Source organism: Tiliqua scincoides, chromosome 3, assembly GCF_035046505.1.
Source record: "Tiliqua scincoides isolate rTilSci1 chromosome 3, rTilSci1.hap2, whole genome shotgun sequence".
In the NCBI taxonomy this organism is placed as follows: Eukaryota; Metazoa; Chordata; class Lepidosauria; order Squamata; family Scincidae; genus Tiliqua; species Tiliqua scincoides.
The window spans coordinates 162,964,962-162,990,670 of NC_089823.1; the positions used below are offsets into that span (position 1 = coordinate 162,964,962).

The 25,709-nt window shown below is 42.1% G+C and overlaps 1 protein-coding gene across 2 annotated transcripts in view; it reads left to right on the forward strand.

Moving 5' to 3' along the window:
- The window catches only part of MYOF (myoferlin), a 106,648-nt gene extending 81,981 nt beyond the window's left edge, over positions 1–24,667 (forward strand). For both annotated transcript variants that reach the window (XM_066622085.1, XM_066622086.1), the window contains 16 exons: positions 3,065–3,076; positions 3,643–3,741; positions 5,100–5,225; positions 6,572–6,727; positions 7,926–8,017; positions 8,599–8,769; positions 10,322–10,470; positions 11,064–11,203; positions 15,535–15,623; positions 16,384–16,479; positions 17,334–17,475; positions 19,463–19,562; positions 19,680–19,873; positions 21,052–21,161; positions 22,378–22,525; positions 24,153–24,667. In XM_066622085.1, the coding sequence (XP_066478182.1) occupies positions 3,065–3,076; positions 3,643–3,741; positions 5,100–5,225; positions 6,572–6,727; positions 7,926–8,017; positions 8,599–8,769; positions 10,322–10,470; positions 11,064–11,203; positions 15,535–15,623; positions 16,384–16,479; positions 17,334–17,475; positions 19,463–19,562; positions 19,680–19,873; positions 21,052–21,161; positions 22,378–22,525; positions 24,153–24,197 (1,869 nt within the window). In that variant the 3' untranslated portion in view covers positions 24,198–24,667. The remainder of the gene's footprint in view (positions 1–3,064; positions 3,077–3,642; positions 3,742–5,099; positions 5,226–6,571; positions 6,728–7,925; positions 8,018–8,598; positions 8,770–10,321; positions 10,471–11,063; positions 11,204–15,534; positions 15,624–16,383; positions 16,480–17,333; positions 17,476–19,462; positions 19,563–19,679; positions 19,874–21,051; positions 21,162–22,377; positions 22,526–24,152) is intronic.
- The last annotated feature ends 1,042 nt before the right edge of the window (positions 24,668–25,709 follow it).

Below are 25,709 nucleotides of genomic sequence, written 5' to 3' on the forward strand. Positions count from 1 at the left end.
CCTGCTCTTGTTGTGTCAGGGTGGCTGCAAACACTGGAGGTTATCAAAGCCCTGAATACCGTCATATATAACTATGTTTGACTTAGTGAGTCTCAAATTGTCTAGGCCTGCACCAGAGTACCTTCATAGTATTCAGGTGTATTTTTATGATAATTTATGGAACTGTTATGACTTCAACCTCTTGTAATCCTGCAGTAGAGTTCATAACTATAACTAATATATGAATATCTATAATAAATTATTACACTTTTAGATATGATTTTGATTACTCTAATTCAGTGGTTCTCAACGTTTTTCACTTGTGTACCCTTTGGCAGCACATTTCCATAAACTGTACTCGTCATATTAGCAAAATGTTTGTAATTAAAATAGTTGTTGTTATTTCAAATGTATAAGTTTTCAACTACTGATCTATATCTGATAATACACAAATTGATGTCCAGAAACTAGCAGTTTCAGGGGCTTTCACAGCCAGCTAGCTGCCTTCCTTCCTGCCTTGCCAGCTCCGCAAGGCATTCTAATACAGTTCTGCTTTTTTCCGCCATTATTCAGTTCTTTTTCAAGTACCCCTAAAAGTCCTGGCAAGTACCCCTGGGGGTACATGTACCCTAGGTTGGGAACCACTGCTGTAATAGATTCATAGCCATAAGCAAAAGTGCAATAGTGTGTTAAATAATATGAATTAAATATATGAATATGAATTTTATTATCAGTTTTGAGTGTCTTTAAAATACAAAAGTGGAGCAAAAGAAAGGTGTAAATGAGCCACTAGTAAGACTCCTAAATGTCACTCATTAACGTACTGAATGGAAGCTTGAGAGAAAAGTGTGAAAAGTGTGAATAAAATTGGATGGATGCCCAACTACTATTATACAGTGAATGTATGACTTCATTCAGGGGCTAATATTTTAAAATGTAATATCCTCAGGGTGCAACCCAGACCAATGTTGGGCTGGCGCAAGTCCCTTGCACTGGCCCAGGAGTGTCGTGAAAGTGCTGTAAAGCAATTTCACGACACTCTGAAGGGAATCAGGCCGCTGCACAGACGTGCTGGCTTCCCTGTGCTGCTATGTGCCCCAGCGACAGGTAGGTTTATGCAAAGCTTGGCTGATGAAGGGATCTGGGGGGGGGGGCATGAGAGAGCAGGGATGGGGCAGGGGAAGGGCGGGCGGGCAGGTGGGGAGCTGGAGATGGGACCAGGATCCAGCAGTTATGCCGGATCCTATTCCTGGGCAGCCTGTGACAGTCCAGGCTGCTTGGATTTGCCCCACCTTCGGAGGTGGCACAGATCCAAGTAGCCCCATTGGGACTGCAGTGGCTCTTCCTGGGGTAAGGGGAAGCGACTCCTCTTGTCCCTGGCTGAGTCACTTGCAGCTCAAACCTTGCTCTGGATACAACGCAGGACTGCTAGCCTGCCTGTTCCAGCACAAATTAGGATTGTGCTGTCAGTTTTTTCAGAAACAAAACATAAAATCAAGGCTTATTAGAAAAAAGAAACAAAGAATGATGTGTAGTTAACAGACTAGAGTAACAGATGTAGAACTTTCCTAAACTACATTCCAATTTCTAGTGCTTAAGCAGCATGTCAACTGCACTCAGCAAAATGGCTTCTCCAACAACAGTGCATGTATGTATGTATGTATGAAGAAGATGCATGAGCACCACTCACCTGGGGCCTTAGGTGTATTGGTCACTTGTACTTGTCACTAAGCTTTTACTTCTCTTCTAGATCTTCTTCCAGGAGGTTTTGGAGGAAAAAAAGTACCAATGTAAAGCCAAATATTGCTTTAGAAACTAAACTGCCATTGATGCATGGTGAAGCGTAGGCTGAGCAGGATTTCCCATTGACAATGGGGAACTCTGTTTTGTTAGGGGCTTCATACTTTCATTGGGGGTCTATATGGCATTCTGGATTTGGATACTGAATTAAAATCTTACCACTGGTTGTATACGTAATGAAATTAAAAAACAAAGAAACACCAGATTGGATAATTAAAGAAATTTTATTCTAGATCAGTGGTTCTCAAACTTTTCTGCCCTTTTCTATCTTCAATGCTGAGCTCAACAACCTGGAAGTTTTGGCGGAAATATGATGATGTGATGACATCATTACATCACCACCAAGCTTCCAGGTTGATGAGCTTTCTCATTTTTCAAACACAAAAAACCTGCTTCTGGAGCATGTTTTCATTAACAAGAACATGAGGCAACTCAGCCTGGAGTGGGCCAAAGACTGCCGAGTATGCTGCTCAGCGATCTTCAGCCTGCTCCAGACCAAGTCACATCAAGTTCTCACTGATGAAAACACACTCCAGGAGCTGGGTTGTCACATTAAAAAATGTTAAAGCTTGGCAACCTGGAAGCTTGGTATTGCTCGGCAGAGTTACACAATCCACCAAAAATTGTGTCGCAACCCACAGTTTGAAAACCACTGTTATAGTCTATTTTCTGGACTATTTTCTCCAAAACCTCATGCCACTATATGATAAATTAATTACTGGTGTTTCAGGCACAATCACAGCTTATGGGTTCTTTCAGCAGCAGTATTTCCAGTTATAGATAATAGTTTTGTTCAAGGATTTTGTTCAAGGATTTGCACTAGGTAGCATGCTTTGTTTATCTAAATATAGCTAGATTTAGTTTCTGAAGATTCTTCAGTGCTGTGGCAGAAAAAAAAACTTTCAGTTTTTGCACATTTATGTTTCCTTTTTGCACTGTACCTGCCTTCATTCTCTTACTGTGGGAGAAAAATGGGGATGGGTCCTTGTGATAATTGTTGAATATTTTTAAATTAATGTTTACTGTAGTTAAACAAGAATATAAAATCCCTAGATTAATAGTTTTGATGGGAATGAAATTAATATATTCCACAAATAAATACTTGGGGAACATCTACAGATACAAATAAAAATGTATATCTTTGAAATGTAATATATCCATTGGAAAACCACAAATTTTCTCTTGTATAATCTCAATTCAAAGTACGGAATTAGACATATTTGTCTACATTTTTATCTTTCTGCTTTCTTTTTACTTTTTCTTTTGGATATGTCTTCCTGAGCAGCTCACTGAAAAGGTAACTAAATCTATTCCATGTGATTTTATTTGTTTATATCTGATCAAATTATTGGGGGCTGGGAGCAGTGCCTGATTTAGGCATAAACTAAAGAAGCTAGAGCTTAGGGCCTCACAATCCACAGGGGCCTCAACAAAATTTCAGAACTGAGGTAGAGCTTTTAAAAGTGTGTGTGTGTGTGTGTGTGTGTGTGTGTGTGTGTGTGTGTGTGTGTGTGTGTGTGCGAGCGCGCATACCTTTTGTAAGTAGCAACAAATGTTGTTGTAATTTTTTAACATCTAGCTGCTGACACTGCATGGGAAAGTAGACCTGGGCTCCACATTGGGAAGCCTGGTAGACCTGGGCTCCAAAGACTTTTCCGACTGTCACCACCTTCCCCCTGCTTTGTTTCATCTCTTCCCCCTTCTTCCCAAAAGAAACTTTGTACCCCCTGATAAAATTCCTCTCAGAGGCCCTACTTCTAGTCATTCTACCTAATTTGATTGGGGGCAGTTTTAAAAGAACTAGATAATTTTGAGTTTGCCAATGCTCTTCCTTAAACATATTTTTAAATTGTCGATCTTTAGGAAGAAGAAATTGTGGATTGGTGGAGCAAGTTTTATGCCTCCATAGGAGATACTGAAAAATGTGGACAATACATTCAGAAAGGATATGATACACTAAAGGTATTTTTGTGACAATGAATTATATGAATTATGGACACTTACCAGCATTAGTTTGTAATATTTTGTAAGATGTCATACAATTTAAAAAATAACTGAAGTTCAATTCAGTTTTTGACCCAATTCACTAGTTAATCCTTGTCCATTTTCTTAAATTAGTAAAGTTCTCATCTGAAGCCCTTATTACTCAATTTTTCAATAGAAGGACATTTGAGATAGACCCCCTCCATGTGAAAAACTCTGAAACTACCCTGTCTTTAAATAACAACCATTTTCCCTGACATTGTAACTTGCGTGTTTTAAAAGATGGCTATAAATACCTGTCCCTATGAAAATGACATGATGAAGGAACTATATCTATATTAGACTATATTATCCTAAGCATCTGAATGTTGTCATTTTAACCAAATGTCAAAATTCCTCTAAAAGCACAGTTTCAAGAAAAAATAATGTTACATAGAAAGCTGTCTTATTCTGACTTTGTCCATTGGTAGGGCAGGCTGACTTGCCCACAAAGCCAACTGAAAGGCCCTGCGACTGCAGGGTGCCCTATCTCTTATATTCCCCCCACCACCACCTACCTCCAGTCCACCACCAAATAAGCCACTTCAATCAGCTCTCCAATCTTCCTGTTTGCTGAGAACAAGTGGGAAAAGGATCCAGTCACTGGCAACATACCTCTTCCTCCAGCACTGCTGGAGGAAGAGGAGGGGGAAAAACCCAGACAGCGTCATGCCACTGCTGTGTCCTCAGTCGTCTACTGCTTAGCAAGCAGCTGAGTAGGAAAGGTGGATTGTGGTCCCCTTACCTGCAGCTGTGGCTTGGCCATCCTTCCTCCATGCCAGTCCTGTAGATAATCACCTGGACAGAGTGAGGTATGCTGGGACTCCACTCCATAAGCATGCTCTGCTCCATCCTGTTTATTTTAAACAGGGCCAGAGTACAGGAACCATGGCTGTGTGGGGTGGAATCACTGTGGTCTGCCTTTCCCTACCTACCCACCTGCTTTGCTAAGTAGCTGGATGACCGAGAAGGCAATGACATCAAGACAGTAGAAGAAGGGGTGCTTCAGCTGGGCCTGCACCTGGAACAGTGTATACAACACTTGTTGACAACATCTCTCCAAGGTTTCAGGCACTTGTATGTTTCTGTGCCCTACCTGGAAATGCCGGGGATTGAATCTGAGAACCTCTGCTTATAAAGCAGGTGCTCTACCACTGAACTATGTCCCTCTCTTAATTGTTTTTTAAAAGACTTTCCATTTAAAGCTAGGAATGTTTTCAAAGTTCTGAATTTATCAAAGCCTCTCTGTAGTTTGTCCTAGCATTTTTTTTCTAATTTCATTTAAATTTTGCTTGAAGGTGTACAACTGCGAACTGGAGAATGTACCTGACTTTAGGGGTCTAACAGACTTCTGTGATACTTTCAAGCTGCATCGAGGCAAAGCTGAAGAAAATGATGACCCTACAGTTGTAGGAGAACTTAAGGTAAAAATACACCCTTAAGGCTGCAATCCTGTGCACACTTCTATAGGAGTAAGTTCCATTTAACTCAATGGGACTTCCTTTGAAATAAGCATGTAAATGATTGTGCTGCTAATCACATTAAGCAAAGTAGTGGACTGTGTTCTCTCATTGCCCAAGTTATATTGTTGAGTCAGCTGAGCCTTTGTATCCTAGTGAGAGAATGGTCTATATATGTTAAGTTAATGGAAGAGAATCCACAAAAGCATTTGTACAGTCTCAGAGTTTACCATTTGCAGAATCTGGGAGAGAAGGACTTGGATGTAAAGGTTCAGTCTGCAAGCAGAAGGTGCCTCCCACCACCCCAGTTCTGAAGACTGGCTTCAGAAGGGGCTAGGGACCCTCTAAAACAATTTTTCAGGGTCTGTGGGGTGCTGCAGATTAGTGAAGGAGAGCTGCAGCATACAATCATGTGAATGGAATAGCCTTTGCTTCCTGAGTGGAATCTTTGGATACAAGTCAACGTCAATTATGCTTTCAAGCTAATCCCTGTTCAGGTGTCCCCCACTCATTTGACAGGTTAGGAACTGGAGCCATGGTGAAAAGTGGAGACAGTTGAAAAGCAAAACCTGGTCTTTTTTAAATTTACAAATGTTGTTTCTAATGCTTTTTTAGCTAGAAACTTCCAAATACCATTTTTATCTTGCAAATTCCTGCTGTCACACATAGATATCTGCAAATGGACTCTCTTCAATGCCTTTGGGAATGGGAATAGGACCAGAGTAAATCAACATGGGGAAGGGCAATTTTAGCCTTTAGACCAACAGAGAGAGGTTGAAAGAGTGGAGCATGCATTGAATGAATAACTTCCGAGTATAATTGAAAATATGTTGAAAGAGTGGCACGTCAAAAAATGAGTCGCAGGGGAAACCTGTACTAGCTAATCCTGTCATTGGCTATAAGCAAAAATGCTCTAAAAGTGCAAATTGTGTCATTACTGACAGGGCAGAAATCCCAAGAACCAGTAAATCTGGACCATAGTATGTTTTAAAGGGTTGTATATATAAAACAATATATTCTAAGAAATGATTTCTGGATAAAGAACTCTTGTCCAAATGAATTCCAGAGGTAAGGCGAATGGGATAAATTCATGGAATTAAATTTAAAATTCACATTATTCAAGGTGATAATTTTTTTACATGTTTGAGCTTGTTAAAAGTCTTCCCCAGATCTGTGGAGCATATTGTGAATTTCTTCAAATCAAACTTAATTGTTCAGTATAGCATGCCATTCCTAAGGTCAAAAAGGTTCATCTTAACACGGTAAAATTTGGTTTCAACTTCTGTATTGCTGTTTATATTATGTCTCAGGCCTCCTTTAGGATCTACCCATTACCCGATGACCCTAATGTTCCAGCTCCTCCTCGGCAGTTCCGTGAACTGCCTGATAGTGGACCTCAAGAGTGTATTATACGGATTTATATTGCCAGAGCCTTGGAGCTCCAACCTCAAGATAACAACGGACTGGTGAGCTAGCAAGTTCAGAAGATAGTTATGAAAAGAGTAATTGTACTCTAGTGGTTGGACTGGGATTCTGGTTATCCGGTCACTTACTATGAAAAATAAAAGCAGGAATGTAGTGGGAAGGAATGGGAAAATGAAAAGAGTGATGTATGCTGAAATGTTTTATAAAATAGTAATTAAATGATCAATAATATGATATTATGATTGAAATGCACAGAATGCCAGAGGTGGACCTGTGAATTTAGGTTGAAATTTTAGAGCATGACTGATTGAATTTTCCTTGAAAAGTCACTATCACCATCAGCTTCCATTAAATGGCTTTATGCAGACTAGCAGAGAGGTTGTCGCACCTGTACCACATCAATAGGATTGGGCCACAGCCTGCAATCCTATACATACTTGTATAATTTACTTCTGAGTAGACATGCATAGGATTGTGCTATCCTGTGCTGTAACAGAGCAATCCTATGCATGTCTATTCAGAAATAGGACCCACTGAGTTCAGCAGGACTCACTCTAAATAATTACGCATAGGATTGCTGCCAAGCAGCCCAATCCTGTGCTTCCCAGTGCCTGGGGTGGTACTGAAATAGGAACTGCTGCATCCAGCAGGGCTGGGAAGCAGCACCAGGTCTACTCAGGGTACGGGAGCTTATGCTTCCTTACTCCTTATAATACTCAGGTGGCCCCAATGAGCAGGTGCAGATTTGAGGAGACCTGTGTCAGGTCTCCTGGGCTAGGAGGGGGTTAGAATATGGTGGCAGGGTCTGCAGCCATCTCCCTCCCCCTGCCACCCTCCTCCCTCCCCCCGCCTTCCTTCCTCCCGCACTCTCCCTGCTCCAGAACACCTCCCCCCATACCCCAACTTACCACTCTGCTGCCCGGTGCTCACCCAGAGCTCTAGATGGTGTTCGTCTGTCCTCCATTGCGTTGGCCCAGCGATGTCACAGCTGTGCCTTATGGCTGGCTCGGGCCTATTAGGATTGAGCACCCAGTCAGGTAAATGGAATGAACAGGTTTGCATGCAGAAAATGCTGTGTGCTCAGAGCTGCTGCTTCTTCTTTGATCTGATGGAGGAGCATTTGCATGGATTGGAGCTCCACATATACATCACTGTGCAGACAAACCTTTTAGTAGCTAAATGCAAAAAAATGCATTCATCATTTATGCTTTAATGATCAATATTCTTGTTTCCAAACAGTGCGATCCTTATATTAAAATATCATTAGGCAAAAAGGTTATTGAAGACAGAGATTATTACATTCCCAACACTCTCAATCCAATTTTTGGCAGGTAATTATTTGGCTTTTACTTAAATAATTCCCTACTGTTTCCTGCTTAGTATGATCATAATGATATCATCATAACCTTAGAATTATTATCTGACTTTGCTTTTACAATGAAAAAGGTAGAAGTATGAAGTGAGGAACAGAAACAGTGCAGCATGATTTGCTTTCATTTCTGTTGGTTGCTGTCAGGAGAAGATCCTTGACTATATTATAGCAGAAAGTGCTTATAACTTCTGATCCTACTCAATTTGGAACTAATAAACTGGAGTCGTATACAATTCAGGCAATCCTGGACACACTTTCCTGGGAGTCCCATTTTTCATCTGAGTAGACATGCATGGATTTGTACTCTAAAATGATGAATTTGGGGAAGTGGTGTTTATTCCTTGCACTGATGATAGATTTCTGTTTTGGGTGCCACCAACTCATGTGATACATGAGTAATATTAGAATAGTAAATATCTATTGCAGCTACTTACAGGATTGTGAACAGTGCTGATCATATTTGTTGTGCAAGTTGTTCATCTTTATGGTACAGTCAATTTTTTTTTGTTACTGAAATGTATTGGATATTTCTGTATTTAGAATGTATGAATTGAGTTGTTTCCTGCCCCAAGAGAAGGATCTGAAAGTTTCTGTCTATGACTATGATATGCTGACTCGAGATGAAAAAGTTGGTGAGACCATAATTGATCTGGAAAACAGATTCCTCTCCCGTTTTGGAGCGCATTGTGGAATACCACAGCAGTATTGTGTGTAAGTTATAACAATCATGGATGAGTTAAATGCACAGTTAAATTTATCCCATTGAAAATATTACTAAAAACCCATAGCTCGGTGGTTCCCAAACTGGTGGGTCACAACTCACCAACCCTTGTTCCTGCCTGTTTAAGGGGCAGGGAGGGGTGAAGCAGCAGCATGATCCCCAGGATCACGCTGCTGCTGGGGATGCGATAGGGGTTTTCACTTACCAGCCTCCAACGCCAGAATCCTAGGGGTCCTGGGGGGTAAGGGGAGCGCTCTGCATGGCTCCCTGTGCCTCCAAACATAAAAAAAGGGGGGGGGAACAGGCACTTCCAATTTTACAATAAAAATCGGAAGTGCCTTTTCCCCCCTTTTTTTTACATGTTGGGAGGTGCAGGAAATCCTGCAGAGGCTTCCCAGACTATGGTGCTGGAGGCTGGTAAGTGAAAAAGCCCCTCCCATCCCTAGCAGCAGTGCGATCCTGGGGATCGCGTTGCTGCCATAGCCACTCACTTACAGTGCCCCACTCACACTTACAATGCTCCCAACTCCCTTGTAGGAGTTTGGGAGGCACTGCCTCAGCTTATTTATTTATCTAGAGGGTTGAGCCTCCATTTGCCTGAAGATAATATCCGAAGGTTGCCAGTTCGAGGCCACCGGCACCATGTGACCCTCAAGCAGCTGACAAGCTGAGCCGAGTTATTCCATCTGCTCTGAGCGTGGGAGGATGGAGGCCAGAATGTGCGACCAGATCAAGAAAGAAACACCTGAATGTTGTGGTTTCTTGAAAGATAGAAACCTTCTTTCAAATTGTAAAAATCCCTACTGGGATTTAAATTGCCTGCCTGTGTAAACCGCCTTGAATAAAGTCTAAGGAGAAATCTGAGGACCAAGAAAGGCGGTATATAAATACCTGTACTATTATTATTATTATTATTATTATTATTATTATTATTATTATTATTATTATTATTATTATTATTATTATAGAATATTTATAAAACACTTTAGTATATAAATACTAAATACAAGTAATGGGCAGATCAACCCTACTGGGGTCTACCACTACTGGAACTAGTGTTCCGACAGCAGTAGATGCTTTACAGCCATGATAAACATCAGTCCAGCAGTCCAGAGTGACCTTGTGCATAGTGACAAGGCAAAGAAGGCCCACTGACATCAGTATGTCAGCAGGGTGGGCAAAACAGAGTGGCAAAGGATGTAACAGCATAATGAGGGACAGGCTGGGACATGATAGAAGCAGGAGAAGGTAGCACTGGTTGTGGGTGACTTGACCAGATGCTGTGCTCTCTGGTAGCAGCTGAATACCGCTTTGAATGCCTTGGTCTTGTGCCAGCAAAAGAGCTGGCACAAATCCAAGGAGACCCATTGGCAAACAGGAGGTTTCCAGAAGGGTAAGGAAAAATAATTTATCTTTCCCTTCCCAAGCCATACGTAGGAATCTGATAATATACTAGCAGTTAATAAATGATATATATGTACATGTGTTCAAGAAAGCCTACATATATATATATATTCTGAAATATGCTGTTTTGCCCAAAAGTTCAGGTGTCAATACCTGGAGAGACCAGCTGAAACCAACCCAACTATTGCAAAATATAGCCAGGGTTAAAGGCTACCCACCTCCCATCCTCTCTGAAAATGGAAGGAGGATTAATTATGGAAAAAGAGACTACACTTTGGAAGAATTTGGTGAGTTCACTCCTGGTGGCTTATTAAATTTCAGTGATTATTTTGTCGCGTTGCTCACTGGTCACATTCAGGTAACCCTTCAAACCAGAGAATCAAAAATGAGCAACAAACCCCAGTTTGCTTTATTTGGAATCAATGGCAAACTAGTATTTGCCACTAAGCAGAAGCTTCTAATCTTCTCTCCTTATATCCATGGGGAAGGGGATAGGCCAGAGGCTTGCTTCTGCTTGCTCCCAATTCTGGTTTGGAGGATTGTCCTAATGTGGCCATTGGGTTTAACTTGAGCATTTAGAAATAAAGAATTTTCCATGACATTTAAAACTGTAAACAGAGATTATGTTATAGCCAACCAGATTGCCATGCACAATCTGAGTTTTCCTAGTCCATAGGAGAGTGAAAGCGACCAATGTATGAGTAGAACTTGGCTTTTCCATATCTAAAAGTGGAAACCCCATAAACTCACAGCCTCCTAAATCTGAGTCAGAGATTGAAATTGAGTTAAATTGAGTTTGACACAAATGTACAAATATGGACATTTACTCATTTCAGTTCTTGCTTTGAATTTCTACTTACATTCTCTTGCTTTACTTTAGAGGCCAACAAAAAATTGCATGAGCACCTGGGGACTGGTGAAGAAAGACTTGCCCTTCATATTCTCAGAACTCAGGGCTTAGTGCCTGAGCACGTTGAGACCAGAACACTGTACAGCACCTTCCAGCCAAACATCTCACAGGTATTATACACTTTTTTGCCTTCTATTTTTGGGATACACATTTCTAGAACGTGGTGAGGAATGTTGGAGAAAACGTAAGTCTAATTCCTTACCCTTCATCATTCTCTGCTGTGTAGAGTCTGTAACACCATAAGATCATACCTTGTCCTCTGTGGTCACAATTTGGCCAAATTGTGCGCCTGTTTGGGGTTTTTTTATTCTCACATCTAATGTGCTTCTGAAATGCAATCCTATGCATGAATACTCAGAAGTAAATTACATTGTGTTTCATGGGGCTTACTCTCAGTAAAGTGTGTATATGATTGCAACCTAACAGCCAAATCCTACTTAACTCATGCACAGCAATGCACAGCTGTGCCAATGTGGCTCCCGCTGGATCCTGCAGGGGAGATTCGGCTGTGGTGCATGTCGGCACCAACGACGTGGGCAAGTGTAGCTGGGAGGTCCTGGAGGCCAAATTTAGGCTTTTAGGCAGGAAGCTGAAAGCCAGGACCTCAAAGGTAGCGTTCTCTGAAGTGCTACCTGTTCCACGCGCAGGGCCAGCTAGGCAGGCGGAGATCAGGGGTCTCAATGCATGGATGAGACGGTGGTGTAGGGAGGAGGGGTTTAGATTCGTTAGGCACTGGGGAACTTTTTGGGACAAGCGGGGCCTGTACAAGAGGGATGGGCTCCACTTGAACCAGAATGGAACCAGACTGCTGGCGCATAACATTAAAAAGGTGGCAGAGAAGCTTTTAAACTGATCCCTGGGGGAAGGCCGACAGGAGCCGAGGGGCATCCGGTTCAGGACTCCTCATCCCTATGGGATGAGGATGGGGAGGTTAGAGAACAACAAGACAAAGGCAGGGTAGGAGAAGAAATTGGGAAAGGTAGGGTGATGGGATGTGATAGACGGTTTGGCACAATGAGAGGATGCGGGGACAAAGGAGCAAATAAGCAGCCCATCCTGGGGCATTCCATGTATAAATACTTTTATGCGAATGCCCGAAGTCTACGAGCAAAGGTGGGAGAACTGGAATGTCTGGTGACAAGGGAAAATATTGATATAGTGGGCATAACGGAAACCTGGTGGAATGCGGAGAATCAGTGGGATACCGCAATCCCGGGCTATAAACTCTACAGGAGGGACAGGCAGGGGCCTGTTGGAGGTGGGTGGCCCTTTATGTTAAGGAAGGGATAGAATCCAGCAAAGTAGAGATTGAAGGTGGGTCCGACTCCACCGTAGAATCTCTGTGGGTTAAATTACCAGGCTTGTGCAGCGATGCAATACTGGGGGCGTGCTATCGTCCTCCAGACCAGAAATCGGATTGGGACCTTGAAATGAGGGAACAGATCAGGGAGGTGACAAGGAGGGACAGGGTTGTAATCATGGGGGACTTCAATTATCCTCATATTGACTGGGTCAATTTGTGTTCTGGTCACGATAAGGAAACCGGATTTCTTGACGTGCTAAATGACTGTGGCTTAGATCAGCTAGTCACGGAGCCCACCAGAGGACAGGTGACTCTGGATTTAATATTGTGCAGTACGCAGGACCTGGTTAGAGATGTAAATGTTACTGAGACATTGGGGAACAGTGATCATGCTGCGATCCGTTTTGATGTGCACGTTGGGGGAAGAATACCAGGCAAATCTCTTAACAAAAACCCTTGACTTCCAACGGGCGGACTTCCCTCAAATGAGGAGGCTGGTTAGAAGGAGGTTGAAAGGGAGGGTAAAAAGAGTCCAATCTCTCCAGAGTGCATGGAGGCTGCTTAAAACAACAGTAATAGAGGCCCAGCAGAGGTGTATACCGCAAAGAAAGAAGGGTTCCACTAAATCCAGGAGGGTGCCCGCATGGCTAACCAGCCAAGTTAGAGAGGCTGTGAAGGGCAAGGAAGCTTCCTTCCGTAAATGGAAGTCTTGCCCTAATGAGGAGAATAAAAAGGAACATAAACTGTGGCAAAAGAAATGTAAGAAGGTGATATGGGAGGCCAAGAGAGACTATGAGGAACGCATGGCCGGCAACATTAAGGGGAATAATAAAAGCTTCTTCAAATATGTTAGAAGCAGAAAACCCGCCAGAAAAGCGGTTGGCCCTCTGAATGGTGAGGGAGGGAAAGGGGAGATAAAAGGAGACTTAGAGATGGCAGAGAAATTAAATGAGTTCTTTGCATCTGTCTTCACGGCAGAAGACCTCGGGCAGATACCGCTGCCCGAACGGCCCCTCCTGACCGAGGAGTTAAGTCAGATAGAGGTTAAAAGAGAAGATGTTTCAGACCTCATTGATAAATTAAAGATCAATAAGTCACTGGGCCCTGATGGCATCCACCCAAGGGTTATTAAGGAATTGAAGAATGAAGTTGCAGATCTCTTGACTAAGGTATGCAACTTGTCCCTCAAAACGGCCACGGTGCCAGAAGATTGGAGGATAGCAAATGTCACGCCTATTTTTAAAAAGGGAAAGAGGGGGGACCCGGGAAACTATAGGCCGGTCAGCCTAACATCCATACCGGGTAAGATGGTGGAATGCCTCATCAAAGATAGGATCTCAAAACACATAGACGAACAGGCCTTGCTGAGGGAGAGTCAGCATGGCTTCTGTAAGGGTAAGTCTTGCCTCACCAACCTTATAGAATTCTTTGAAAAGGTCAACAGGCATGTGGATGCGGGAGAACCCGTGGACATTATATATCTGGACTTTCAGAAGGCGTTTGACACGGTCCCTCACCAAAGGCTACTGAAAAAACTCCACAGTCAGGGAATTAGAGGACAGGTCCTCTCGTGGATTGAGAACTGGTTGGAGGCCAGGAAACAGAGAGCGGGTGTCAATGGGCAATTTTCACAATGGAGAGAGGTGAAAAGTGGTGTGCCCCAAGGATCTGTCCTGGGACCGGTGCTTTTCAACCTCTTCATAACCTGGAGACAGGGTTGAGCAGTGAAGTGGCTAAGTTTGCAGACGACACCAAACTTTTCCGAGTGGTGAAGACCAGAAGTGATTGTGAGGAGCTCCAGAACGATCTCTCCAGACTGGCAGAATGGGCAGCAAAATGGCAGATGCGCTTCAATGTCAGTAAGTGTAAAGTCATGCACATTGGGGCAAAAAATCAAAACTTTAGATATAGGCTGATGGGTTCTGAGCTGTCTGTGACAGATCAGGAGAGAGATCTTGGGGTGGTGGTGGACAGGTTGATGAAAGTGTCGACCCAATGTGCGGCGGCAGTGAAGAAGGCCAATTCTATGCTTGGGATCATTAGGAAGGGTATTGAGAACAAAACGGCTAGTATTATAATGCCGTTGTACAAATCGATGGTAAGGCCACACCTGGAGTATTGTGTCCAGTTCTGGTCGCCGCATCTCAAAAAAGACATAGTGGAAATGGAAAAGGTGCAAAAGAGAGCGACTAAGATGATTACGGGGCTGGGGCACCTTCCTTATGAGGAAAGGCTACGGCGTTTGGGCCTCTTCAGCCTAGAAAAGAGACGCCTGAGGGGGGACATGATTGAGACATACAAAATTATGCAGGGAATGGACAGAGTGGATAGGGAGATGCTCTTTACACTCTCACATAATACCAGAACCAGGGGACACCCACTAAAATTGAGTGTTGGGCGGGTTAGGACAGACAAAAGAAAATATTTCTTTACTCAGCGTGTGGTCGGTCTGTGGAACTCCTTGCCACAGGATGTGGTGCTGGCGTCTAGCCTAGACGCCTTTAAAAGGGGATTGGACAAGTTTCTGGAGGAAAAATCCATTATGGGGTACAAGCCATGATGTGTATGCGCAACCTCCTGATTTTAGGAATGGGTTAAGTCAGAATGCCAGATGTAGGGGAGAGCACCAGGATGAGGTCTCTTGTTATCTGGTGTGCTCCCTGGGGCATTTGGTGGGCCGCTGTGAGATACAGGAAGCTGGACTAGATGGGCCTATGGCCTGATCCAGTGGGGCTGTTCTTATGTTCTTATGTTCTCTAGAGGCCTCCTCAGGGTCAGGGAACATTTGTTTCCTTGCCCTGGGTAAGCCCCTGTTAGCCCATTGGCTGGCACAACTCCTCGGGGTCACAGGTCAGTGGATTGAGGCCGGGAAGGGGTTAGGATATTGGTGTGCAGTGCTGCCACCGATAACACTCCCTTCCCTGCCCTGATCTGCCTTCCTCCTTGCAGCTATGCAGTTTAAGAGACGCTACCATTGGGCCAAATTTGTATTATTTTAGAAAACCAAACCCTCTTGGACATGCAGAACAAGTTTGGTGTTTAAATCCAGGCCCTTGCATCAAAATGAATGTTTATAATGTTAATAAAATAATAGGGTTTTTTTCCCTTAAGTTTTACATGATTGTTTTACTGATATAGGGAAAGCTTCAGATGTGGGTTGATGTTTTCCCCAAGAGCATGGGCCCACCTGGTCCTCCTTTCAACATCACTCCTCGCAAGGCTAAGAAGTAAGTAGACCAGAATGAATGTGGATGGTGTGCTTTTTCTGGAACCCCCATGCAATTGCTGATCGGAACTTTGTGCCGCCCTGGAGCTCAGGACCGCAACATACCTCACCTCCCTGCAACACGCTGCCCCAGAAGGGATTTATCCAGCTGTACAGAGCCTCAAACTACATTCCCAAGCTCTCTGAAAGCCTTCTCAGATCTCTGGATCACAGTTAAACAATATTTCTGGTTTTCCAATGAAAACTGGAAGTGCTGTTTAAGGGTGCTCTGGAGGCCTCAGAAGGCCTTCTGAGGCCTCCAGAGCACCCTTCACTGGGCTTCACTGGCCTGTGGAATGTTTCCAGAGGGTGAGCAGAGCTGTAGCGGGCACAGACAGGGCCCACAGGCACAGACCACCACTGCCCCCATATAGGGTCCTTACATACTTCCATTTCTCTGGAATTGCTATCTTTTGTTCACTCATATTTTACAGAGAATCCAGATGGTATCCTCATCAAATTGTTACAATCTAGTGTTTCTGTGGATTTTTTTTTAATTTTTATAACAGAATGAAAAGCAAAATAATAATACAAGGAAATGAGTAACTAAAGCTGCCCCATCCCCAGCAGGAACAGAATGGGGTGAAATGCATTTGCTGACACTGTATTGTATATTGCACATTTTTTTTCAGTCTCTGTATATGCCTTGTTCATATTCTTCTGAATGCAAAGCTGAGAGCAGAAATTTAGCTCCTTCATTCTCTCCATAATCCATATTACAGGTATGAATTGCGAGTGGTTGTTTGGAATACAAAGGATGTCATACTGGATGAAAAAAGCATCACGGGGGAAGAAATGAGTGACATCTACGTGAAGGGGTAAAGTTGGCCTGTCCCAGATGTTGCTAATGATGAGCATACTCACTAGATAATTATCTTTAAACGTTTGTCAAGAGTACAGGAATGAATTGCATAATAGTGTTTGTTCACAAGCCACTTTGAGATTATGTTGTTTCATAGTACATTGCAATGAATTGCAATGCAAGGTGTGGGTTAAGTGTGATAAGGTATCTGGGATCTCTGGGGCATCTGTACTGTAGTCTTTACTGATGACCAAATGCCTTAAAAGACTTCTCCAAGAAATGAAGTCAGAAATACCTTTTTACGAGTATTTATGATCAATCAAATGGATGTGCTTCATTAGCCAGATGATTTGTGTATTGAAAGGTAGAGGTGGCTATCCCATGAGGTTTCGGGCCTCACAAAGGAGAGGAGAGAGGGAGATGTACAGAACTGGCTCATACATGAATTCATCAGAAAAGTTTTTCAATGCAAGTCCCATTGACATAAATAGGAGTTGCGGAGGAATATGGTATGGTGAATCGTCCCGTGTCCCATTGGAAGAAGTGTCAATTGGATTTTCTTTTTCAGGCCACAAAATACCACAGGCTGGCTTCATTCAGACATCCTATTAGCACATTATTTCTTTTTAATTTTTTGTGATCTAGGCTTTGGGCAGTTTCCTGAAGATATCAGAGCTGTTTCTGGCACTATATTTAACTGGCAGTGAGACAAACCGCATGACATCCCATTTTAAATTAGCTGTAAGATGAACTCAAGTCGTGCCAAAGCCTGTGTTTCAGTTCTAATGCTTGTAAAGTGTCATTGCTTTATAAGGAGTCATCAGCCCTATTAGCTGTGCACCGCCAAATGTGCTTGTTTCTGGGTTTCAGATGGATGCCTGGCTTTGAAGAAAATAAGCAGAAAACAGATGTGCACTACAGGTCCCTGGATGGGGACGGGAACTTCAACTGGAGATTTATTTTTCCTTTTGAATATTTTCCAGCCGAACAGCTCTGTACGGTTTCCAAAAAGGTGATTTTTCTCTGTTAATGGTAAAAGTATTCACATTGATCAATCACAGCCAAACAATATGTGAAACTAAGTTATATGTCGTTTTTCCCCATGACAAAAGTCTTTTTTCACAAAACGTAGCTGTGAAGGCTGCAGTCTGCCTTGGAAGAACCATGTGGGGTGGGAGGGAGGGAGAAGGTGCCTTTCAGCTCTTTTCCCTCCTGCAATTTCTCTGCTCAGATTTTATGCCCCCTGTCCAGCTGCTTTTTTGCCCACAGAATAAAGGGACAAGGAGCTTCTAAGGTAGATATTGAGCTTGGTTTGGAACTAATTTTGAGTGGAAAATGGTAAGATGAGAAAGGATTAAGTGGCTCCTCCCCCTTGCTACTTTTTAAAGCTAAATGTTGTTGCCTCCTGCTGGTTTTCATCAAGCAGGTGATGGTTGTGCATGTGCAAACTTGTAATGTCTAATTTGGTTTTTAGGCAAATCAGTGATGGCCAAGGGATAAAGAACAGGGGTGTCCAAAGTTTTTGGCAGGAGGGCCACATCTGACACTGTGTTGGGGGCCCGGGAAGAAAATAATTAATTTACATTTAAAATTTGAATAAATTTACATAAGTTTACATAAATGAATATATTAAAGATAAACTTATATGAATGAATGAAGGTCTGGCAATAGCTCAAGGCCTATCAAAGATCTTGCACAAAGCAAGGCTGGCTTTTCCTTTGCTGCCGCTACTGCATCACAGACGTGAAACAGCAAGCATTGGAGGCAGCCATCATCCCACAGCTCACGCAAGAGGTCAAACAGTTGCCCTCACGCTGAGAGCAGTTGTGTCAGGCCAGTGCAGGCTCCAGCAAGTCTCTGGAGGGCCAGAGGCTCATTAGAGACTGGGTGCTCCCTGAGGGCCACATTGGGGAGTCCTCGAGGGCCACAAGTGGCCCCAGGGCCAGGGTTTGGGCACCCCTGATATAGAATATCGTAGGCAACATTCACAGCATTATACTTTCAAACAGAAAATCCTCTTTGAGGTCATTACAAGAATCTGCAAGAATCTATCCCACCATGCCAGCTAATAGATTTTTTGTCTGCATGTTAAAATAAGCTTATATTTTATTACTTTCCTTATTCTATAGACACCTGATAGTTTGTCAGCTTTCCACAATGCTGACAGAGTTATGAGATACTCAAAAGCTTATGAATTTCTACACTGTGTTTATCCAGTAAATAATGCTGCTGTTCTCACTGCCCAATCCTATCCTCCTCCCCCCAGCTGACGCAGTGGGCTCAGCATGCATATTATGTGCAGATTGCCCATGCTGCAGGACTCCTCATGGTAAGGGGACATTTGTCTCCTTGCTGCAGGGTAAGCATGGGCAATGTGGCAACTTGGGCCTGTGCAAACTCTGTAGCTGGTGCAAGTCTGCATTGCACTGTTTCAACAGATCAGGCCTGGGGACGGGGATAGGATCTGGTGCATGCTGTTGCCCAAGGATCCTGACCCCCTTTCAGGACCCAATCTGCCCATCCCATTATAACCTTTCCCTGTGCTCCCCCACCCCGCCATGCTGCTTAGCACTGGATCTTCTGCCAGTGTGCTGAGGCCAGTGCAGGCCTCTACACTGGCCACAGCAACTCCTAGGCTGTCACATAGGACTTTATGGAACTTTTGCAACTTAATATGTAAATATTAGTAATAAATAACCTATGTCTACTTCAAATGTAACAGAGTTGTGACAGGCACATTTGCCTTCCAGTATGCATATGACATTCAGATGTAAAGGGGTCGGTCCCCTTACATGTGTTGTACAGTGCACGCAGCTGTCCTGCATGCACAACTTTCTAGTCATAGGACTGCCAGTGGGGAAGTCAAGCTGATGATAGGAAAATTCCACATGTAGAGCAACATGTGCGAGGGAGGTTGGGGAGGGGATGCAGCAGGCAACGCAAGTGGTCCCCCCATAAAATGTTTTATGATTTATTACTGATTTCGTTGCTCCTCTTAGGAACATTTCTGGAGTCTTGACAATACTGAATTCAGAGTTCCACCCAAGCTGCTTATACAGATATGGGACAACGATAAGTTTTCCTTGGATGACTATCTGGGTATGCCTTTAAACATAAGAGGATTTCTGCCAATGGGAAACATTTGGGCCAAGATGCCATTGTGAGATGGACAGAGTAGACAATGTAATTTTTTTCCCCTCTTTCCTTTTTCTTTAGGTTTTGTTGAACTTGATTTACACAACACAGTCATGCCAGCCAAGTCTCCAGAGAAGTGCAAGTTAGACATGATTCCAGAATACAAGCCAACTAATTCTGTCAGGACTTCTAAGATTGCTTCACTCTTTGAACAGAAATCCATGAGGGGATGGTGGCCATGCTATGTAGAAAAAGATGGCTCTCGTCTTTTGGCTGTATGAGACCTTTCATACCTATACACTTTTCGTTTGTTGAAGGAATTTCTTTTGGCCTCCACCCCTTTTCTCATCTCCCTCTCGCCATCCTACTCCTTTTTCTCCTGAATGTTCCTTGAGCATCTCCTGAAGTTATATTTATCTGAGGCTGCAATCCTAACCATACTTTCCTGAGAGTAAGCCCCACTGAACAAAATAGGACTTACTTCTGTGTAGACCTGGTTAGGATTGTGCCCTGACAGTGGCATAGCTGGAGGGGGGCAGAGCACTCAGCCTGGCAGGGAGGTGGGCGAGCAGACCCTCCCTTCTGAGCCAATCCTGGTGAAGGGGGCAAAACAGAGCCATGTGGCTCCGTTTTGCCCCCCCCCCGCCAGGAATGGCTCTGAAGGGAGGGGCCACTCGCCCACCTCCCTGCCAGGCTGAGTGCTCTGCCCCCCTCCAGCTATGCCACTGTGCCCTAAGAACATAAGAACAGCCCCACTGGATCAGGCCATAGGCCCATCTAGTCCACATTCCTGTATCTCACAGTGGCCCACCAAATGCTCCAGATATGTTAATAGCATAATTCGTTATCTGCCCACATATGTGCACAATGAGGCTCATTGTTTATAGGTAGTGCCCACTGAGATCCTTGACAAGTCTCCCAGTGAATCCCAGTAATTCTAGTGCATCCATATTTAACTACACTTCCATGCATGGGACTCCCATGTTATATGGCTTGCTAAGACATTTTAATTAGTGCATTGTGGCAGGTAAGGTTCTTGCATATACAAGTTTCCAGACTTGGTTCATAAAACTTAATTAAAGAACCAAATTCACTCTAAACCCATGCTTTGACTGCATTGTTCCACAATGAGATCTGTTTTTGTTTTTGTTTTTTTTGCCCTGGTGACATTACAGTGTGACAAAGTGACTGATGTGTGTGGGTGTTTGTGGGTGTGTGTGTGTGTGAGAAAGAGATTTGGAGCAAGTAGTAAAATATGTACCTTTCTACAAATATATCTTCATTTACTAAAGCAGGGAAAAAGTAAAACTGGACTGAGCATCAAGAGAACTGGTGCTCAAAAGTACATGATTATAACATTTGTATTTCTGAGGATCAGTTCTCTAAGTACTTTCAATATTCATCAAAAAGTTTTTTTAAACGTACTGCTTATGGTAATTTGATTTATTTGAAGGGTAAAGTTGAGATGACTCTTGAGGTCCTTGGTGAAAAGGACATTGAAGAACGGCCAGCTGGAAAAGGAAGAGATGAACCTAATATGAATCCCAAGTTAGACCCACCGAAGTAAGATCATTGTCTTCTTTCCTAATCAATTTTAATATCTTGGTGTGGCACCCCACTCCATCCCAACAAATTGAAGTTATCGTTTATTAATCTTGGGAATGCCACACCTGAGACATTTGAAAACACAACTGCAATCCAATTTCAATGGCCCAATATCCATGTGATTGCAACTCAGTGGTACTTAGTTGCTAATGGTTCTTAGTTAACCATGAGCAGTTCAATCTCCAAAAAGAGCTCTTTGAAAAAGGGAGGGAGGGAGAAAAATGAATGTATTTTCAAGGAACAGTAATCTGGAAATTGAGTTAAACTTCGTCCATTTATACAAATCAACTATTATTAAACATTATTTTGCATCGGCAATATGCTGGATAGTATTCAGAACACTGCAGTGATACATTCCCTACAGTACCTGTAGAGCTTACAGTCAAAGTTCTATATGGCCTATGATTTCATCAATTTTATAAATCTGACACATTAAACACCAGATTTCCATGTTCCTACAGATTTTAACTTTTATACAGGTGCCATCTGTTTTCATCTAAAACCCTTCAAACTGATAGGTGGTTAGCAGACCAACCGATCTGCTAACAAGGTACCATTTGAAATACAGGCAGTAATAAAATGATGTAATGCAATAAAAGTTCATAAAATTTGGCATTCAGATTCTTAGATGATCCAATTCCTTCCTTCCTCCCCTCCTCTTAGCACCTAGTTTACTTCCTCTAGAATCTAGATCAGGGGTGTCAAACATAAGGCCCAGGGGATCGATGCGGCCCACTGATGCTTTCTATCCAGCCCTCTAACTCTCAGCTGCTGAGCTGGGCTGAGGTGTTATTGCTGAAAGGACAGCCCACATGAAAATTGGATTCTCCCATCAACTTAAGAGATGATCAAGATTTGCATATTTTCTCTTCTGTCATTTGCAGCCAGTGAGTTCCTAACTGAGAAAAAGTGCTTATTTTTGGTTATGATCTGTTTAATGACATCACTTCCTACCGAATGACATCACTTCCAGCCCTCAGCAGGCTTCGTGAATGCTGTTCGGCCCGCTGTATGAAATGAGTTTGACACCCCGATCTAGATTGTCATTGTGAGATGTTGTATATGCAATCACTTACAACATCATCTTGCAAAAGGGACATGGATAACTTGGCCCATAGTAAAAAAAAATGTTGATTTGCTAATGACTAATTTTTTTTTTCCCTTTAAAATATAGTCGACCAGAAACTTCCTTCCTTTGGTTCACAAATCCATGCAAGACAATGAAATTTATTGTGTGGCGCAGATTTAAGTGGGTCTTCATAGGGATCATCATCCTGCTGATTGTACTCTTGTTTGTTGCAATTCTTCTATATTCATTGCCGGTATGCAGTTTTAAATGTATAATATTGTTCCTTGTTTGTGGCACAACATATTGCTGATTTGAAATCTACTAGGCTTGTATTCAGAATGCCTTTGCACCAACAGACAAAACTCCTGGCAGCTTTTAAACACTCTGTTTTAAATCGTTTCTCTAGATATTCAGATGTTCAGATATTAAGGTAATGGGCAGCAACAGAAAGATATTTCATAATTTTTAAGAAGCAAATATAAGATATTATTTTAAAATAAAGATGACACCCTTTATTGATTATTGATGAATGAAGACTTGAATTAGTCCCTTGTTTAAAATAAGAAACAGGATCTGATTCAGACATGTTTTCTGTTTAAAAGTAGTTGGTACTGATAGCATGACTGTAAAAATTCATGTGAATTTCACAGAATTAAATCAGATAAATGATTTATCTATTAATTTAGTTGGCAGAAACTATTGTCATTGTTAAGAGTACCACGTCTGTGAAGATAACTATGATTCTTAGGGGACAATCCACCCATCCTCTACCACACCCTCATGTCCTATTATATGTGCTTCTCTTCACCCTCTGATCTTGACAGCCAATGTTCCCTGTAAAATTTTTATAGGAAACACCCAAAGCTGTATGGTGACTGCGTGGGGGCAGCTCTGAAGCACTCAGTGATGACATCATTGTCATCGCCAAGTTCTGGAGTACCCTGACAGAAGCCATGAGGGGCTCTGATTTCAACTGCACAGCTATGCAGTCACACAGCTTAAAGGGAACTGTACTGATAGCCTTCTCACATGCAGAGATGGTACTTATGAGAGGGCTGCCTGTGCAAAGGCACATATAGGAGTAAAGCTGAATCAAGCACTTATTTTATTAATTGATTCATTGGTTTAAAAAGGATTAAACCCTATTTGTTTACTTATATATTAACATTTATATAGTGTTATCTATCATTCAAAATGCTCCATGTACATTATCTTATTGCAATCCTTACTGCATCTCTGTAGGGTAAGTGCTGAATCAAGGGAGGCCATAACTGAGGCCAGGAGATAACTTGGTCTTAAGATCATTGATGGAGTTCATGACAGAGGCAACATTCAAACCAAGGATGCCTTGAGTCATTGCTCAGTATTTTAACTGCTACGTGACATTAGCTCTCAGATGACAGATTCAAAAAACATTTGTATCATTTGCATTTGGAGTGAATTAATATCAAAGCTTCAGAAATTCAATTTTAACATTTCAGTGCATTGGTTCTTATTTTGTTTTATTTATTAAATTTGTATTATGGAGTTTCATCCCACAATTCAAGAAACTGCAAGTGCAGCAGAAACCTACATGCATTCTGCTACATTTCTTGCTGCTCCCAGGAAACATTTTTATATGTAGATTACATTGGCTGTTGTCATCTGTCCTAAAGCAGAAGCATTTTCAGTACATATAGAAAGCTGTTTCAGTTCATGAATTGCTGTTTCTTGATTGTGAGTGATTCACGGAGCATCATAACTATGAAATTGACCATATTTTTCCTGTAGATCTTATGTATCTTGATCTAACTTTTAGTAAAACGCTTGTCCTTTAAAATTATTCTGCATGTTGAAATGTCCAGCATACCTTTTGACTTCCTTCTTTCTCATTTTTATAGAACTACCTTTCAATGAAAATTGTGAATCCATTCTCTGGGAGATGATTTGAATTTTGCTTTGCAATGAGAGTGCAGCCCCCATCTGTGGACCAAAATGACCAAATCAAAAAGTCACCCAACATGCCTAAACCACCATCATTCCGAATTTAACTGTCTTTCAAGTAACTACGTTGAGTAATGACAAGATATTATGCTCTGTTTCTGTAATCTGACATAAGTATGTGAAAATGATTTATCTTCCCTTATTTTAGATGATATTTTTCTTAAACATAGTTTTAGAACGTTTTTAACTTTTTGTTTAAAGTTATTTTTAAAGATACAGTCTATAAAGTATTTTTTATCATCTGCACTTTGAAATACTGCCTCTTGGTTGATGGAGAAAGAGCCGGCACAACTTATACTTTTGTAAAACAAATCTAGTGCAATAAAAAAAACTGTTCATCAGTGGTGTGAATGTTGTATTTAGAAAAGTCACAACAACAGTACTTGGCTTCACTTTACTATGGTTCAGATTATATGAGCAAAGCAATTAAATAAAGTAATGCAAGCTTAAATTTCATCATTGTGATTATTTAATAATTTAATTCCCTTTGGGCAACAACAAAATGGTTATGTGTATAATAGGCCAGTCTTGTGCAGAGATAGGATTTTCACTCCTGCACCCACTGAAATAGGCCTTAACTCTGCATAAGATCAGGCTGCATGTGATTTCTGTGATCGGTTTCTATAGGATTTAATATTTTACCCTCCTCTGTATAGATTTTTCATTGCAACTAGGTTGGCATAAGTACAATCATGAAAATAAATCACAGCTCCTTTTTTGTTGGTAATTCTCATTTTGTATTCCAGTACAGTATAATTAGCCAGTCACTTCACCAGTCTCTAAGGGACCCATGTTCTTTTTTAAAGGTGCTATAGTCAATTTGCTTCCTTTCACAGTTCTGAAGGTGTGCAGAAGGGGTGGATACAGCAGCCTGACATTGTGTTTGCCTAGCACTTTCGTTGACCATTAAAGAAACCTCTTGCACCCTGCAATGCTATTAAGTTGCTAGCTGACCTTAAAAAATGACCTACCTTGCTTTTGTACATTTAACAACTGTTTGATCTGTAGGAAATCAGAAGGGAAGCTTTTTTTTCAGCATGCCTTCTGATGTGTGCAGTTCCAGTTTCTTTTAAAAGGAAAGGAGCAGAGCACAGTTTAAAAAAACGATACCTTAAAAACTATACAAAAGATAGGACAAGCGTAAAACCAGGCACCACAGTGTTCATCTGATTGGTGTTACACTACCACCTCCTTTTAAACCTGTTGGAGTTTGCCCTGTCCTGTCTCAGAGTTTCAGTCATAGGTGACTTACTTGCGTGAATGAGCCATCATAAATTAAACACCACAGAAATAATTTTTGAGTGAACCAATGACAAACACCATTCTTTTAAAGAGATGTAGTTCATACATTCAGCTGAGGTCACCAAATGTTGAATAATCAGGTGATGTATGTGCATATGTGAATCAGCTCAGAGAAGAATCAAATATCTCCTTGTAAAACAACCCATAAATAA